The sequence below is a fragment of the Leptonychotes weddellii genome, chromosome 6 (genome assembly GCF_054177405.1).
Source record: "Leptonychotes weddellii isolate Sample4059 chromosome 6, ASM5417740v2, whole genome shotgun sequence".
Classification (NCBI taxonomy): Eukaryota; Metazoa; Chordata; class Mammalia; order Carnivora; family Phocidae; genus Leptonychotes; species Leptonychotes weddellii.
Genome location: NC_138374.1, coordinates 31,233,104 through 31,249,871, shown reverse-complemented (window position 1 = coordinate 31,249,871; position 16,768 = coordinate 31,233,104). Strand labels below are relative to the sequence as shown.

The 16,768-nt window shown below is 46.7% G+C and overlaps 2 protein-coding genes across 2 annotated transcripts in view; both read left to right on the top strand.

Annotated features, from left to right (window-relative positions):
• Window positions 1–4,808: 4,808 nt before the first annotated feature.
• HHEX (hematopoietically expressed homeobox) lies at window positions 4,809–11,088 on the top strand. Its single transcript, XM_006733872.3, has 4 exons — window positions 4,809–5,257; window positions 7,263–7,441; window positions 7,652–7,702; window positions 9,925–11,088. The coding sequence occupies exons 1-4, from the start codon at window positions 4,894–4,896 to the stop codon at window positions 10,141–10,143; spliced, it is 813 nt and encodes a 270-aa protein (XP_006733935.1). The 5' UTR covers window positions 4,809–4,893; the 3' UTR covers window positions 10,144–11,088.
• A 226-nt stretch (window positions 11,089–11,314) lies between these two features.
• The window catches only part of EXOC6 (exocyst complex component 6), a 324,809-nt gene continuing 319,355 nt past the window's right edge, over window positions 11,315–16,768 (top strand). The window contains exon 1 of the mRNA XM_081823819.1: window positions 11,315–11,458. The gene's annotated coding sequence lies outside the window, so the exon portion shown is untranslated. The remainder of the gene's footprint in view (window positions 11,459–16,768) is intronic.

The window sequence follows — 16,768 nt, the reverse complement described above, 5'->3', positions numbered from 1 at the left end:
GGGAGGATGGGTTAGCCTGGTGATGGGTATTAAAGAGGGCATGTACTGCATGGAGCACTGGGTGTTATACGCAAACAATGAATCATGGAACACTACATCAAAAACTAATGATGTAATGTATGGTGATTAACAGAACATAATTAAAAAAATAAAGTAGATCAAAATAGTAAAAAATTTTTTTTTTCTTGTGATGAAAAATTTTTTTTTTTTTAAGATTTTATTTATTTATTTGACAGAGAGAGACACAGCGAGAGAGGGAACACAAGCAGGGGGAGTGGGAGAGGGAGAAGCAGGCTCCCCGCAGAGCAGGGAGCCCGATGTGGGACTCGATCCCAGGACCCTGGGATCATGACCTGAGCCGAAGGTAGTCGCTCAACCGACTGAGCCACCCAGGCGCCCGAAAATTTTTTTTAAAAAGATTTTATTTATTAGAGAGAGACAAGAGAGAGGTAGAGAGCACAAGTGGGGGGCGGGTAGAGGGAGAGGGAGAAGCAGGCTCCCAGCTGAGCAGGGAACCTGAAGACACCGGGCTCGATCCCAGCACCTGGGATCATGACCTGAGCCCAAGGCAAACGCTTAACTGACTGAGCCACCCAGGTGTCCTGATGCTTTCAAGCTTTAGCTAATTTGAAGTTTTACCTCTATGTGTATTTAATTATTGAAAATAACTTGATTTGTCTATTTGTAAAGTTTATTTGTCTAATGCATTTAATAAACATACTGCTTATCTTAAAAAAAAAAAAAAAAAGAAGTTGCGAAACAATTACCAAAGTTCTTACTAGATAAATTAGAGGTGAGACCCACCTTCTCTTCCTACAAAGGTTGGTCTCTTTTATAACAGCAGTGACTAAAATAAATGGTGCCAAATTTTTGGAGAGAGTCTTGTTTAATTCAGAATATAATTAAAATCTCATGTAGCTTTATTGGTTTTAGTATCCAGCAGAGAAAAAATATTGAAACTCCAAGAGATTTTGAATTAAATAGCTACAACAGTTTTGTTTTATTAGTTCTGACTGTGTGAAAAAAAATTATAAGGACAACTTCGGAAAAACCTAGTTCTTTTAGAGCCCCAAATGACTTTTAAAACAATAAAATAAACTATAAAACCTACACAAGTGATATTAAAAATTATGTAGTTCAATAAACGTGACATTCACAAATGTGGTTGTAATTTTTTTTTAACTGTAACAAAATGAACATGGATCTGACGACTGGATTTAGAAGAGGTGGTGTTATATAGCTTACCAGAATTAAGTGCTTCAATTTGCTGGTGAGCATTATGTAGTGGAGCTGGAATGTTCTATCAATGCCTTTTAAGATCTCCATCTACATCACAGGGTCTGTGCCAATCAAAAAAAGGGATGATGCTTCCTTTTCCTATATTAGTGATTATTTTCCTAGCATTTTAATATTTATTTTTGGAAGGTTTGTAGATTTAGATTTTTTTTTTTTGGCTGGTGGCTGAGTCATGCACAGAATAAACTATAAACCCATACTATTTTTGAAGATGGAGCATAATGGCTGGCTAGTGATTTACTGTAAAGGCATTATATGAATTGGAGTGATCGTCTCAATTGCTTGCTAGGTGGAAGGGGCAGGAAAAGAAGAAAAACAAATATGAGGGAGAGACATTTTGTGAGAAAACAATAATCACAGACACCTGCTTAGTTCACTGAGGTCCCAATCTTTGAAGACCCAAACATAACTCTTGAAGGCTCCTTTGAGCTTCAGATAGCAACTATCCTTTCTTTGTCCCCAAATCTTGTCTCTGTCCTTGGTACACAGAAGAACACACTAGACTTTCACAGTCTCCCAGCACCTGCCTGACTTCTCCATCAGGCCAGGGGATGAGAATTATGACTGGTGGAATGGGCACAACACCAGACCAGGCCAGAGAAGGACCAATGATTTGCAAACAGCCCTCCATGGATGGCTTCCAGGGACAATGTACTACCTGAGCTTGTATGCAGACTTCACAAAAAATTCAAATAATTTTTACCTTAAAAAATGAGACTGCTTTCATTTTTTAATATCTAAAATCATACTTCACAAAGTTTTTATATTGGAAAATTTCAAATCTACAGAGAAGCTGAAACTAGTACAATGAACATCAGTATACTCTTCACCTAAATTCACCGAAGAATAATTTTCTAATTTCCTTTATCTCCTTGTTTATCTGTATGTGTGTATAATGGTTTGTGTATATATATATGTTGTGTGTATGTGTTGAACTATTTGAAAGTTGCAGATGTCAAGACCCTCACTCCTACTTCAGTCTGCACCTTCCAAGAATGACATTTTACCCACAATACCAGTATCACATGTAACACAATGAACATTAATTTACTAATGTCATCTAACCTGCAATTCATTTCCAGTTTTTCCCTATTAGCTGCCCAAATGTCTTTTATAGCTTCTTTAAAAAAAAATCCAGAATCTAATCAATTGGTGTGATACTATGAGAGATTTCGAAAATCCTCATCCTCAACAATGTTTCACTCGATGGTTCTTTTTTTTTGTTTTTTAAAGATTTTATTTATTTATTTGAGAAAGAGAGTACAGAGGGAGAGTGAGAGGGAGAAGCAGGCTCCCCGCTGAGCAGAGAGCCCATGTGGGGCTTGATCCCAGGACCCTGAGATCATGACCTGAGCCGAAGGCTGACACTTAACTGACTGAGCCACCCAGACGCCCCTCAATTGATGGTTGAATTATTACATTTTTAAAATTTTATCAAGTTTTTTACATTTGTTAGCAGGCATCCTTGCAGCTTTACCATCCACCATCCCTCTCTCTCTGAGCATCACTATGGAGAGTGAGACTATGAAGTGTTACATTCAATGTGTTATAATCCAAAATGTGCTTTTGATACTTAAACCACCCCAAATTTGGCCCATGGAAGATGAATCAGGGCGGTCTCTCTCCTGTGGTTTCTAGCACAAGACACCTTGAGCTCACCTTGTACTTTTCCTGCCCCAGACCTAGAATCAGCCACTTCTTCAAGGACCTGCTTATACTATGAATAGGTCACACATCCACATGGTTCAATTCTCCAAATATTCACAGAGTATACACAGAGTATTCACAGGTGGAGTTCTCCCTCCAACTCCACCTCTCTTCATAGACAGCCGATGTTATTAGTTTTTTGTGTCGTCTTCCAGAGATAGTTTACCCAATAGAACAAAAGCACAGATAAATATCCTTACCCTTTCCTAACTTTTTAACTCAAATGATGGCCTATTACACTCCCTGTGTTTGTCTGTCATCAGATTCTGAAAGATGCACGACTCCACCCCCAAAAGATTAGGGGCCTTTAGGCTAAGTTTCAAATGTTTCAGAAAGCTCAGGGAGGATGACTTGACCAAAGTTGTATTGACAACACTCACACGCTATTCCTTGAATATTCGTCCCTCTCTACGTTCTTTGACAATTTCTCATTTTTCAAACATCACTTCCTTGGAGAATACTTTCCCTTCCTTAACACGCCCCCTCCCCCAACTAGGTGACGTCCCCTGGTTATTAGGTTTCGGATCATTATGTACTTCTCCTTCCTAGCACACACGTAAGACACAGCATTAAAATTTGTTTCCTGCCTCCGTGAAGACAGGAACTACATCTGTCTTGTTCACTGGTGGCACACAGTAGTTGCTCAACAGAAATGTGCGCAGTGAAACTCGAACTCAGGCCAGCCGGCTTCCAGGCCACTCTTCTTTCGTCTGCGACCCCGCTTTAGTCGGAGAAATAGTTCCAAGATGTAAATAATAAAAAAAAACACCTCAAGAGAAAAAACTGGGAAATGTGTATTTCCACGATTAATGGAGGACCTTAGCAGAAACTGCTCACCGCGAGGTGTGACGACCGCAGGAGGGCGTCAATCAAGAAAATGCCCCCTTGCCCCTCAGGCGAGTGGAGCTGCACAGAGCCGAGGCCACAAGGGGGTAGCGCCACGGATTCAATAGAAAACACGTGCAAAACGGGAAAGCGGTGCTGCGCGCAGCTGCGACCCCCAGGACCCGGGGATAGGGGACACATAGCAACCCCCATCGGGGCGGTTACCTGGCACCGTAAGACCCAGGTTTTCCCCTGATTCCTTCCCGGAGCGGCTTCTGCCAGCGTCCTCACGGAAGTGGCTGAGTGCGGGGAGCCCACAAATGAAATGGGCTGGAGCGGCCACGAGTCCGGAGCACCTGAGATTAGTCGTCCTTACCCCAACTGGGACGTAGCTAAGGGCTGGATTTCTCTCTTTGGAGCTGCCCCAGGAACCCAGGGCCCGCTCCCGCTACGAGCTCCGGAGACGCCCCGGGCAACTGCCAGTGACACCGTTACTCCAGGGAGCGCTACTCTCAGGCCTGCGAAGGCGCGGCTCTGCCGGTGGCCTCTACGCCTGCCAGGCTCCAGTCTAGCTGCCCCGCGCCTGGGGCCGGCTGCTGCCACCCTGGGCCCGGGCCTGGATCAGTGCCCCCCGAGTTTCGGCAGAGTTGCCTCCCGGCAGGAGCTGGAACTATTTGAGTCCGTGTTCCAGGCGCTACTTTCCTCGTGTCTCCCCACGACGGACGTGACCCTGGTCTTCCTTCGAGGGCTTTCCGGGCCAGGGTGCCTGGAGCCCCGAGCGACGGCGGCGGCCGGGCACCGGGGCGCAGGGTCCCAGGAGCCTGAGAGCGAGCGCGTCCCGGGGGGCGGGAGCTCGGCCGGCGGGGGCGGGCCGAGGGTGGGGGCGGGAGGCGGCTCCCGGGGCTCCGCGCCATTGGCCGCAGGGACGGGCGGCAGGAAGGGGCCAGAGAGCGCGGCCCCACCCCGTGGCCGGCAGAGCCTATCGCCGGGAGCGCGGAGCGCGGATAAATGTAGCGCCGCGGCGCGGGCCGCCAGCTCTCCGAGGGGCCGGAGCGCAGCGGAGCCATGCAGTACCCACACCCCGGGCCGGCGGCGGCAGGCGCCGTGGGGGTGCCGCTGTATGCGCCCACGCCGCTGCTGCAGCCGGCGCACCCGACGCCGTTCTACATCGAGGACATCCTGGGCCGCGGGCCCGCCGCGCCCACCCCCGCCCCCACTCTGCCGTCCCCCAACTCCTCCTTCACCAGCCTCGTGTCCTCCTACCGGACCCCGGTGTACGAGCCCACGCCGATCCACCCCGCCTTCTCGCACCACTCCGCCGCCGCGCTGGCCGCCGCCTACGGACCCGGCGGCTTCGGGGGCCCGCTGTACCCCTTCCCGCGGACGGTGAACGACTACACGCACGCCCTGCTCCGCCACGACCCCCTGGGTAAGGCGGCCGGGGTCATGGCGGGGCCGAGCCGCGGCGGCGGCGAGGAAGGCGCCACCCGGCAGGTGGCAGCGTCCAGGAGGCGGCGGGGGCGGAGGGGGAGGCAATAGAAAGTTGTGGCAAAAGCGATCGAAAAGCGGCTCTCGGGCGCGCGCGGGGACGGGAGGCGCGGGCCCCAGTGGCGCGCGGCCGGGGCTGACCGCACCATGACTCAGATTGGTTTTCCTGCACCTTGCAGGCGTCGGGGCGCGCGGACCCGCGCGAGACCTCTGGCACTGCCGCGGGGGCTGGCGGCCGAAGGCAGCCCCGGGGCGCGCGCGTCGCTCGGGGTGGTGGGGTCCCCTTAGCTGGAGGGGCGGGGAAGGGAGTGCCGAGGCGCCCCGGGCCGGTCCTGCTGGGCAGGGATAGCTGCTGGGCCCCGGCGGTTACGAGGCTGGACCTGGTTCAACAAGCTTGTGCAGTGAAAGAGCCTGACCCTTTCCGTTCATACAGGAAATCTTGAGTTCTCGATAGGAGTAAATCTGGTTTCAGAAGCTGTTAAGTGTTTTCCTGGCTGCATGAAGCAGACCCTTCCCCCGGAGTAGTGCACGCTGCTGATTATTTTATCGACATCCTCAATACAGACAAATTCAGGAAACACTCGACTTCTGATAGCCGGGATCCGTTTTTCTGATATTGTTCATTTCCTCTGTGTGGGATGTGACTTTATGGCAGCTAAAATAACCAGTTGCTTCCTTTTTTTTCCCCCCCCGAAGCTGTTTTGCACTAGTCTGAAGCCTGACGTAAGCAAAATCTGGGGGAAAAAAAACCAACAATGCCAGCTTTCAAAGTGTTTGGGGGCAGGCCTGCAGACCGACGGACGGACGGACGGACGGACTGACTGACTGACAAGTCTTTGGAGTAGGAAAGGCAGCCAGGACACCTAGGGCATATGATTGGTATTCCCGGGGCTTGTCCCCTCAGCGCTCGGCCTAAGAAATAAACCAACGGTGACTCGCGCTCCGGGTGGCCCTTGGCGGCTCTGGCATCTGAAGCCCCGGGGGAAATAAAGACATGTTCATGTTTATGACGCGGCCTCTAGCTCAGCCCTCTACCTTCCTTTCTCATCGTTAAGATCTGATAGGGGATTATATTGTAGCTCTTTTTTTTTTTTTTTTAAAGTTACTGTATATTTGATTCCAGCTTCGAGGGTTTGGTGCGGTGGCCTCGGCGTGGCTCTGTTCGCCTGCTGGGGCGGGAGCGGGACCCTCGGCCGGGCCGGGCCGGGCCTGGGGCAGACGTTTTCACAGAGCGCGCCCTGGGTTTCCTTGGGTTACTGCTGGGACCGCGCAGGAGGAAGCAAAGGGCTTTTCGAGATAGACCAACAGGAAACACATTGACGGAAATGTTGCCATAGCCCACGGGGTAGCTTTAACTGGCCGCCCCCGCCGCCGGGTGTGAAATCAGAGGAGGCCGCAGCGCCCTGGAGCCAGGATTGGAAGCTCCACGAGCGAGCGGCCTAATGTCGGCGCCCGGGCCCCGAGGGCCTCCCGAGCAGGCTCCAGCCGGCGGCGCCTGGCCGGAACGCCCCAAGGAGGGTAACAGCCCGGTTCCTCCCCAACAGACACACACTCGGGCATTTGGAAAGTGCGGCTCACCAAGGGACAGGCCCTAGAGGCGCAAACAGTTCTGTATAAATTCGAGAGTGACTTGTTAAAAGAGTGTCGTGGTATTTTAGGCTCGATTTATAGTGGGTTTTCTTTTGGGGATCAAAAGATTTGTGCGTTTGAAATCAGCTGTGTCTGTGATGGCCGTCCGTGCGCGTCTGAGCGTACAAGGGCGGTCTGTGTGCATACGCAGTGTAGGTGTGTGGCCCTGGGCGTGCACGTGTCTTGGTGGGAACGTACTGGGTCCTTGTGGGTGGCTGTATGTGAACTTGTCTGGTTGAGTGTCCTTCTGCGTCCCCTACTCCCCAGGGCCCGGCCGCTCCAGGGCTGTCACTAACCGCCGCTCTCGCTGCCCGCAGGCAAACCCCTGCTCTGGAGCCCTTTCTTGCAGAGGCCTCTGCATAAAAGGAAAGGCGGCCAGGTGAGGTTCTCCAACGACCAGACCATCGAGCTGGAGAAGAAGTTTGAGACCCAGAAATACCTCTCTCCGCCCGAGAGGAAACGTCTGGCCAAGATGCTGCAGCTCAGCGAGAGACAGGTGAGCGCGCCTGCGGGCTCGGGGCAGATTCCAGAGGCGGGGGGTCGCGGGGCGGAAGACAGACGTGTCGCCAGCCGTGCGCTCGGGCGTGCCGCGTCGCGCTGTCTACCGCCCGGAGCTCTGGCCGGCTCGACGGCCGCCCGGCAGCTTCTCCGTTACTCCCCAGGTCGCTTGGGTTCGTGGCAAGTTTTCTTTCTCTCTTTCCTGTAGGTTAAAACCTGGTTTCAGAATCGACGCGCTAAATGGAGACGACTGAAACAGGTATCGACATGGTTCTGTTTCTATGGAAATAAATATTTTTATCATGTTATCTCAATGCGAGGCCTGTTATGGGTTGTATGCAAAAGTAATTTGAGAGACTATTTAACCTCTTCACCTTGATTAAAAAGGCAAATAGTCCTGCTGAAATTCAGGATGAGTTGCTCAGGTGGCAGTAATGCTAAAAGCACCTAATGCAGTTCCTATATCAATTATGCTTGGGTTTTCACACACTGGCTGGTAAAACTCCGGGCTAATTGTTTTATAAACTCCATATGTTGTTTATCTAATTAACGCAGGAAAGATAAAGTAATTGACAGTAAATGACTTAAGCAGTTATCTTTGGGAGAAAATTGTTTCTTTTATTTACACAGCCATAATAAAACCAGGCAGAGCTCAAGGGTAAATATAAGGAAATAAACACCTCTAAGTCTTGTTTGCACTGTTTTTTTAGAAGGATTAAATATCAAAGAGTTTAAAATTATTTCCCATCTAATACCAGCTCTTAAAATGAATATAAGACACGTAAGAGAATATACAAGCCTATTTGGAAAGTAGCTTCAAGTTACTAACAGTCTTTTTTCCAATGACCTTGTTACGCAAGATGTGATAAAAAGTAAAGGCTAATTCAGTTTTTGAAAAACCTCTATTGACTTAAAGCTGAAGATTTGCTTTTGATGTTCCAATCTGGATGTCTTCTCCAAAGTTATCTGACAATTGCTGAATTGTTCATTTGCCAGTGTATATACAGTTTAGAATAAAATATTTTTGAAAACAATAATAGGAGTGGGGAAATTGAAAGCAGTGTACATTTTTAAATTTAGTGATCATAACTTTTTCATTAGAAATAAGATGGTGTCACAGAGAGCACTTTGAGACAGAAAATAAATTTCCCATAATTTCATTACTCTAACATGATTTAAAAATTTGTAGATTCCCTCTCAATCTCTGACCTTGTGCATCTATTTGTTACTTAGTTGCAAGCCTGGTGAATATATTATTCTATAGTCTTGCTTAAAAAAAAAAACCCTTAGGAATATATATTTCTTTGTAGTGTTTATGTCTATTTTAGACAAACAGAATTAAAAATTCACTTACTTACTTAGTTCTTGGTCAAAGGCTTGACTGCAATTTACCAGGGATTTTTAAAATAGTGGTTCCTGGGGCGCCTGGGTGGCTCAGTCGTTAAGCGTCTGCCTTGGGCTCAGGTCATGATCCCAGGGTCCTGGGATGGGGCCCTGCATTGGGCTCCCTGTTCAGCAGAGAGCCTGCTTCTCCCTCTCCTACTCCCCCTGCTTGTGCTCTCTCTCCCTCTCTCTCTCTGTCATATAAATAAAGTCTTAAAAAAAAAATAGTGGTTCCTTTGTAATATGGGAATATATTTTCCAGATATTTCCCCTGGATTATAAGTAAATTGTAGTTAATTGTCTCCCTTTGCAGTTGGCAGCATTCTTCCAGTTCTGCATTTTTACCTTTGCTGTGATTTTGTAACTTGTTACGTGTATTTATAAGTTTATAAATTTACTCCAGAAAATGGATGAAAAAGGATTCAATCTAATAATTTTGAAACTTTCCCTTAATTCACTACTTAGCATTCATATTTTTTAAATGTCTGGAAGACCCTGTTAATTGGCAAGGTTTAAAAACACTTGAAGAATGAAGATAGTGTGTACCTGTAGTGATCTAATCTCTCCCTCCCCTAAACTTTTAAGAATCTTGAGGCCGGGGCGCCTGGGTGGCTCAGTTGGTTGAGCGGCTGCCTTCGGCTCAGATCATGATCCTGGAGTCCCTGGATCGAGTCCCGCATCGGGCTCCCTGCTCAGCAAGGAGCCTGCTTCTCCCTCTGACCCTCCCCCCTCTCATGTACTCTCTCTCTCTCTCTCAAATAAATAAATAAATCTTTAAAAAAAAAAAAAAGAATCTTGAGGCCATGAGTATGGGCTGGAGCTAAGTGTTCATTTGACACAATACACTGTTATATTTGTGACTGGTTGTTCTTACCTGGCAAGAGAATAATCTTTCTTTGATATGACCGGCTCTTTTCTTCCAAAATGAGAAAGAAGCACAAGTATGTATTTTCTGAATAAAGATTATAGCTGATGAAAGCAATAGATAAACTAAAAATTCTACAGATGAAAGAGAATGAAAACACATTTTGATTCATGTATCTTATGTCTCCATATTTCACAAGCCTACCAATTTCCATTTTCACTCCTTTCATTCAGGAGAACCCTCAAAGCAATAAAAAAGAAGAACTGGAAAGTTTGGACAATCCCTGTGACCAGAGGCAAGACTTGCCCAGTGAGCAGAATAAAGGTGCTTTGGATAGCTCTCAATGTTCACCCTCCCCTGCCTCCCAGGAAGACCTTGAATCAGAGATTTCAGAGGATTCTGATCAGGAAGTGGACATTGAGGGCGATAAAGGCTATTTTAATGCTGGATGATGACCACTGACATTGGCATGTACAGAAAACTGGACTTAGGAATAACAGTTGCTACAGAAAATCTCCATAGACATACTGGAAAACTATGAGAAAGGGAATCAATTTTCTGGTATTCTGGAAACCTAAAATATTTGGTGCACTGGCTAAGCAGCAAACTTACACTGAAACCTTAATTTTGACTTAAATGGTTTATGTACTGATTGTAGGTTATATGATGAAGGGACTCTTCACTGGTTAAATTCACCCCCTTTTAAAAAAAAAAGTAAATTGTTTTTTCTATTTATAAAAAGTAATTTTGAACTTTTTTGTTAAATTTTTAAGTTATAACTAAAGATTTTAATAGGATCTTCTTGAATGACTTTTTAATCTGTATCTGCATCCCACTTAATGGAAAAGCAAAAGGGCACCTCAGATCCAGAGGTATGCCTTGCTCAGGGGGCCCACATTTCAGGCAGCCTTGGAATATTTTAAAAGGAAACTTCCTTTACTTTTATATTACATTCTTATTTTAGTATATGTGCTGCCGAAGCACTGTATTACATTCTTAATACTGCTGCCTTAAATCCAATATGATCTCAGAGCTCCTGCCTCGGGGATGTGTGTGTTCTTTTTGTCAGAGAGATCTAGTTGATGAGAATCTTAAATGCTTGTTTTGCACTATCACTTAGTACCTTATATGACCAAGGTGTTAAGGGAATAGTACAGTCCAATTCAAGCAGAGAAACTGACTCGTCGGAGACTAAAATTAATCACAGATGAACTAGAAGTAGCAGGTTAATTAAATGTAAGTAGACTGTAGATAATTATGTTTTATATCAAACAGTGTTTATAATGTGTTGTATATATAATTGTTCACTGTAAACAAACAAAAGACCAAAATGGTGTTTTTTTTTAATGAGTAACTTGTGTATAAAATAAACCCGTCGGTGGGACGACTGACCTCGAGGGACCAAGCATTCTTCCGGTGAAACAAACGCACACCTCTCACCTTTCCTCCCAGCGTCTCCCGGGTCCCGGCGCGGGGGCGCGGGGGCGGGACGCCGGACGGCGGGCGGGTGGGCCCCGGGAAGTAGATTTGGGACTTTCCCTGGAGGGGGAGGGAGCTGGGGTGGAGGAGGGGCTCGACGTGTGTGCGTCGCGGCAGGGGAGAGGCTCCCGCCCCCGGACTCCGAGCGCGGCGGGTCTGAGACCCCGGCGCGCCAGGTGGCTGGAAGAGCCGGGGCCGAGGCCCGCTGCGTCGGGGAGCGCAGGGCCGCCGAACCCCATCGATTCGCCTCGGCTCCCAGGCTGGCCCGGGCCGCTGTCCTTGACCGGAGTGAGTCAACACTGCGTCATCCCTTGGCGGCCGAGCCCGGGTAGGGGGGTCCGCGGAGAGGGTGGGGGGAGCGTGCCGGGGAAGAGCGGGGAAGTAGTTTGTGCCGAGACCGCGGGTCTCAAGCTTCGGCGAGCTTCGGAAGCACCCGCAGAGCTTCTTGAAACTCTTGGCCAACCGTGTCGCCAGAGTTTCTGATTTGGTAGGTCTGGGGTGGGACCGGGAATTTGCACTTCAACACGTGCTCGGGTGATGTCAAAGTGGCTGGTAGGAAGACCGCGCTTTGAGAACCGCCGTTCTAAGGTGCTCCTCGAGTAGAAGCAGGTGGGGCCCGCATACCCCCTCACTCCTCTCTCACCTGCTTCTCTTCTCCCAGTAATTCCTCCCAGTGCGGGAGCCGGAGGCGGGGAGGAATGAAAGGAAGAAAGAGGGCAGCGGGGCTCATCTAGGCCGGTGGGAACCAGAGTCTGATGGCTATGGGACCCTGGCAGGGCCGAGGAAGGGCTACTGTGAGAGGGGAGAATGGCAGTGCCAGATAAGGGGGGTATGGGGCTGAGGGGAAGGATGGCCTGAGGTTTCTGACTGGCCCAGCCTAGCGGAGCCATCAGGTCCCTGACATTCCAGGAAAATGAGGAGGGGCCTGTTGGGGAAGAGGTCCAGCCTGGGCCTCCCTCCATGGAGGCCTCTAGTTGTTTGTGAAGGTGGGTGCCTTCTGACTGAGGGCACCTGAAGGAACGACTCTGCCCCTTGCATGGCTGACCAGGGCTATGGTTCCCCGGACATGGGCGCTCCAGTGAAGACAGTGAAAAGGTTATTGCTTTTAGGGAGTTGTTACAGCCTGCCTCCTTAGATTCCAAGAAGGCCCCTGGAATTGCCTGCAAATCTAAATTTCTGAGAAAATTAGCACCAGGTCCTTAAGCAGAGAGGTGTGACTAGGCCTGGAAGTTTAATAATTTGGTTGGAGTTTTAGTTCTTGACCTCAGTTCTCCCATCTGTGGAATGGAGATGGTCTAGTTGATCTACCTGATCCTTTCCGGCCCCCAAATTCCCAACTCAGTTCAAGCTCTTTATCTTTATGGTTCCCCCTATTCTCGGTGTCTCCTCAGTGTTGGAGTCCAAAGTAGACCTCCAGTTGGAGGGTCTTCCTTTCCATCAGCCGCAGGCTCCAAACTCCCAGACCCTGCCTGACAGGTTACATCTAGGTTTCAAGGGTCATAATCAGTCTCGTTTGAAAATGGGACTGTCTGTATCAGACTTTTGGAGAATGGGAGGCTTGTGGGCCTAATATTGAATTAAAGCAATCCTGAAATCAGTTTGTGTGTGTTTCGCTCCTGGAGATAACCTCTGGTTAATGTTTATTCTTGAGAATAACTGTATCATGATGATCAGGCAGAGAAATACAGGCTTATGTATTGATTGACACTAGAAAAGTTGAAGGGTGAAATCTTGTTTTAAAGTAGACAGTTTCTGGAATCCAGGATGTTTTCTAGTTTAAAGCTACTCCTAACCCTCTTCAAGTTGCTCATATTCTGAATCTAAACATAGTCTTAAGAATCAAGAGCATGTTCACCAGAGTACAGTATTTTCAGGGTACCGGTTGGCTTTAACTGTTTTCAAAATGCCCCATTGCAGATTGCCAATGAATATTTACAAATTCTTCCTACAATCCAGGCATTTTTTCATTTGTTTGTCTTCTGGCCATTTCATGTTGAAGCAGCATGTATGACCTTTACAGCACAACTCCTGTCTTGTTTTTAACTCTTTTTATCAGGAGATTCAACTTGAAAACGGTTATCATTTAGCAGAAAGACAAACAGAAAAGCACATTTTTGTAAGCAAAACGTTAATGATTGGAAGAATTGCCCTAATTTCACCATGACAGTGTGTGATTAATCCCCTGGGTCATGTACTTATACTTTAAGTTATTCAGTTCATTGGTCTTTGATATTCAGAACCCTTTCTAACTTAATAGGATATTGATTTTGTTGGATGATGTACTTTGACTCTTTAAACAACATCACTTTTAGGGATGACTAGCCCGCTGTGTAGTATTTTATTTAGAGAACTATTGCATAAGGTTTCTTTTTCTTACTTTTTATGGTTTTCTCAGGGTGAAAGCTGATAAAACATCTTGTGGGAAAAGAGGAAACCATCTCTGATAGTGAAAGTACCTATTCTCTTTCAACATTTCTGACAACTTTTTTTTCTTTGGTGGTTTCATTGCTGTGAATATTCATTTTACTTAATGGAGGCAGGGCAGAGATTCAAGAAAATGTATTTGGACTTGGGGAAGTGCACTTGGAGGGGGACAGACTGCCCTTACCAAAATTCCCATTCCAGTTATACTGCCTTGTGGAACTCAAGCTCAAAAGCTCACCCTTTTGATTTTTCTTTAAAATCTAATAATCAATGATCCTTTAAATCTGTGAGTGGAGGTGAGACTTTTGTGACTCCTGACAACATGGGACAGAATGTGGAGAACCAAACAGTCACCCAGAATGCTTCTAAATGGTTAGGAGTTTGGTAAAAATAATCAGATATCCCAACATTTCCCTTCCTTCACTTTGGGTTTCATGAAATTCCAGCTGGATTCTGTAATTTGTCTAATCGAATTCTGTCCCCTTGATAACATTTTTTGGTATTGTTGTTAAATCCAAATGACAAGCACTTTGGAGATTCCTACCACCCACCAAAATATCTGAGATCCAGGGTCTTCAGAACTGCAACTACCCCTTCAGATCTGGCTGAGGGGGCCCCAATGTCAGGAATTATACCACCGTGGGTAAGAGCAGGGCTGGAAGAATGGCTGTCTTGCTGGTTGGGGGTCTTGGAAAATGTGAATTCTCAGCCCAGTTCCTAGAGAGGTGGGCTGCTCACCTGAGAGCAAACATCATACCTGGCACACAGTGGGCGCCAAGTGTTAGATAGAAAAACTAGAAAGCCCTCAGTGACTCCCTTCTTGTAAGGGAGCTCTTTGATTCGCTGTAGCAGGCGGTAAACCTCTTCAGTCGGATGTACACAAATCTCTGCAGACAATGGAGAGGGCTGCGGGGAGGAGACCTTGGAGCTGGCAAAGGCATTTCCTGTCTGCGGAGGATCTTGACTTTGGAGCATCCGGCGGTTGCCGCGAGGTTTTCGAGGCGGCTGAACGCTTTTCCGTATAGCTACTTAGAAAAAAGAAAAGAACGGGGGGGGGGGGGCACTGCCAATTTCAAGCGATTTTACAGATGAAAGCCAACGAGACAGCTTCTCATGAAAAAAAAATTTTTTTAAGCATATTTTCTAACCATTAGAATTTTTTCCTAATTTGAAAGGGAAGTTTGGTATCATTCAAAATCTTACTCAAAAATCTCATCACTCTCCAAAGACAACTGCAGGAAAAAGTTAACGGTACCCGCCCCCCCCCAAGATATTTGCAGGAAGAGAAATGCCTATTGAGTTTGTCTCCATGAAACTTGTTTATATTTTTCTTTTGTAGTTTAATTCTGCCTTTCATCCTTCCTCGCCTCTCTACTTTTTAATCATTTCTTTTCTCCACTCCACCTACTCGCACCGCCCCCCCTCTCCGCCCCCTTTCAGGATTTCTCTTCCTCATTCATTTTATTTCCCCATTAAAAATAAAAAATGACTAGTCTCAGTTCTTTTTTTTTTTTTTTAAATATTTTATTTATTCATGAGAGAGAGAGAGAGGCAGAGGGAGAAGCAGGCTCCCAAGCCCGATGCAGGACTCGATCCCAGGACGCTGGGATCATGACCTGAGCCGAAGGCAGACGCTCAACCATCTGAGCCACCCAGGCGCCCCTAGTCTCAGTTCTTTAGATGTCACAATTAGGGCCAAGATTTTCTTTAAATATATAGAAATGTTCAGTTTTCAGGTGGAAATTCTAGGTTTAAGGAAGATGTTGCTGGAGTCCCAATACACTACTGTCATCCCTCCAAGGACAGTTCTTTAGTTTAGCTTTTTTTTTTTTTTTTTTCCTACCCTTTTCGAACCAGGATAAGTGCTCTGGAACGCCTGGGTGGCTCAGTTGGTTAAGCGACCCACTCTTGATCTCAGATCAGGTCTTGATCTCAGGATCGTGAGTTCAAGACCCACATGGAGCCTACCTAAAAAAAATATATATATATATAATTCCCTCTAGGAGTTAAGCCCTGAGTAACACTGGGATGTGATAGAGGTGACCGGGGGAGGCTGCTATATGGTGCAGGCACAGGAAGTCATGGCAGAACCCTCCAGAGGCTCTTGGCAGAGGAAAGGAGATGGGATGCTGTCCCAAGGAGAGGGATGATCGTGTTCGTAGACCTGGAGATGAAAGAGAGCAGGGAGTTAAGTATGACTAGAATCCTCAGAGGTTTTTGGCTCTGGAATTTTGAAGAAGGGATTATGGACTGGTATTGTCCCCATCCAGTCACATAGATCTCTTGGCTTTTAGGTCTGCAGTTTCCTCCCTCTGGAATTCTCTTCCCCCAGACAACCTCTGGGCTGGCTCTTTCACGTCCCCCAGGCTTGGACTTCCCCAGCCACCCTAAAATCACAATCTAAAATCACAACCCCCTCTTCCCTCTTCCCCTCCCCCAATTTGCTTTTCTCTATTTCATTACTATAATTGTATATATTTTTACTTATTTATTATTTATCTCTCCTCATTGAAATGTTAATGCCATGAGGGATATTTGTGTTTTGTCTACTGCTGTGTATCTCCAGCGTGATGCATAATAGGTGCTCCATAAGAGTGAATTAAATGAATGAACATATATTGAGCATTTACCATGTATTAACATATTAACATTATGTAAGTCCTTCACATACTTTCTATCATTTAATCCTCACAAAAATTCTATGAGGTAGATTCTGTTATTAGTCCATTTTCTAGATAAGGAAACTGTCACCAAGAAGTTAAGCCCAAACTCTCAATTACTATACCAAAGTTGTCATGTGAACTTCGTTGTTAATCTCTTGTGGTCTTGAGAACGTATCAAGCAGGGTATAATTCTAGCTTTAAGAAGAGCGTTGGGGGTTTCTATTCATTTTATGTAATCTTTTTGCCTTAATTCAAGTCTAGCATTAAATCTAGAAGGGGTTACAATACAATATAGTAGATAATGCAGTTTCTGTCTGTGTAGCCCATTATTCTATTATACCAGGAAACCAATAAACTGGAGCACTATTCCAGTTTTCTGAGGACACGACCATTATAAAATATGCTTCATACTTTTCAAGGTGTTAAAAAAAAGTTCTTCCGGGGCGCCTGGGTGGCTCAGTCGTTAAGCGTCTGCCTTCACCTCAGGTCATGATCCCAGGGTCCCGGGATC

Coding starts and splice junctions, on each gene's coding strand:
- HHEX (XM_006733872.3), top strand. CDS start 4,894: ATGCAGTACCCACACCCCGGGCCGGCGGCGGCAGGCGCCGTGGGGGTG. Junction 5,258..7,262: donor GCTCCGCCACGACCCCCTGG/GTAAGGCGGCCG, acceptor CGCTGCCCGCAG/GCAAACCCCTGCTCTGGAGC. Junction 7,703..9,924: donor AATGGAGACGACTGAAACAG/GTATCGACATGG, acceptor CCTTTCATTCAG/GAGAACCCTCAAAGCAATAA.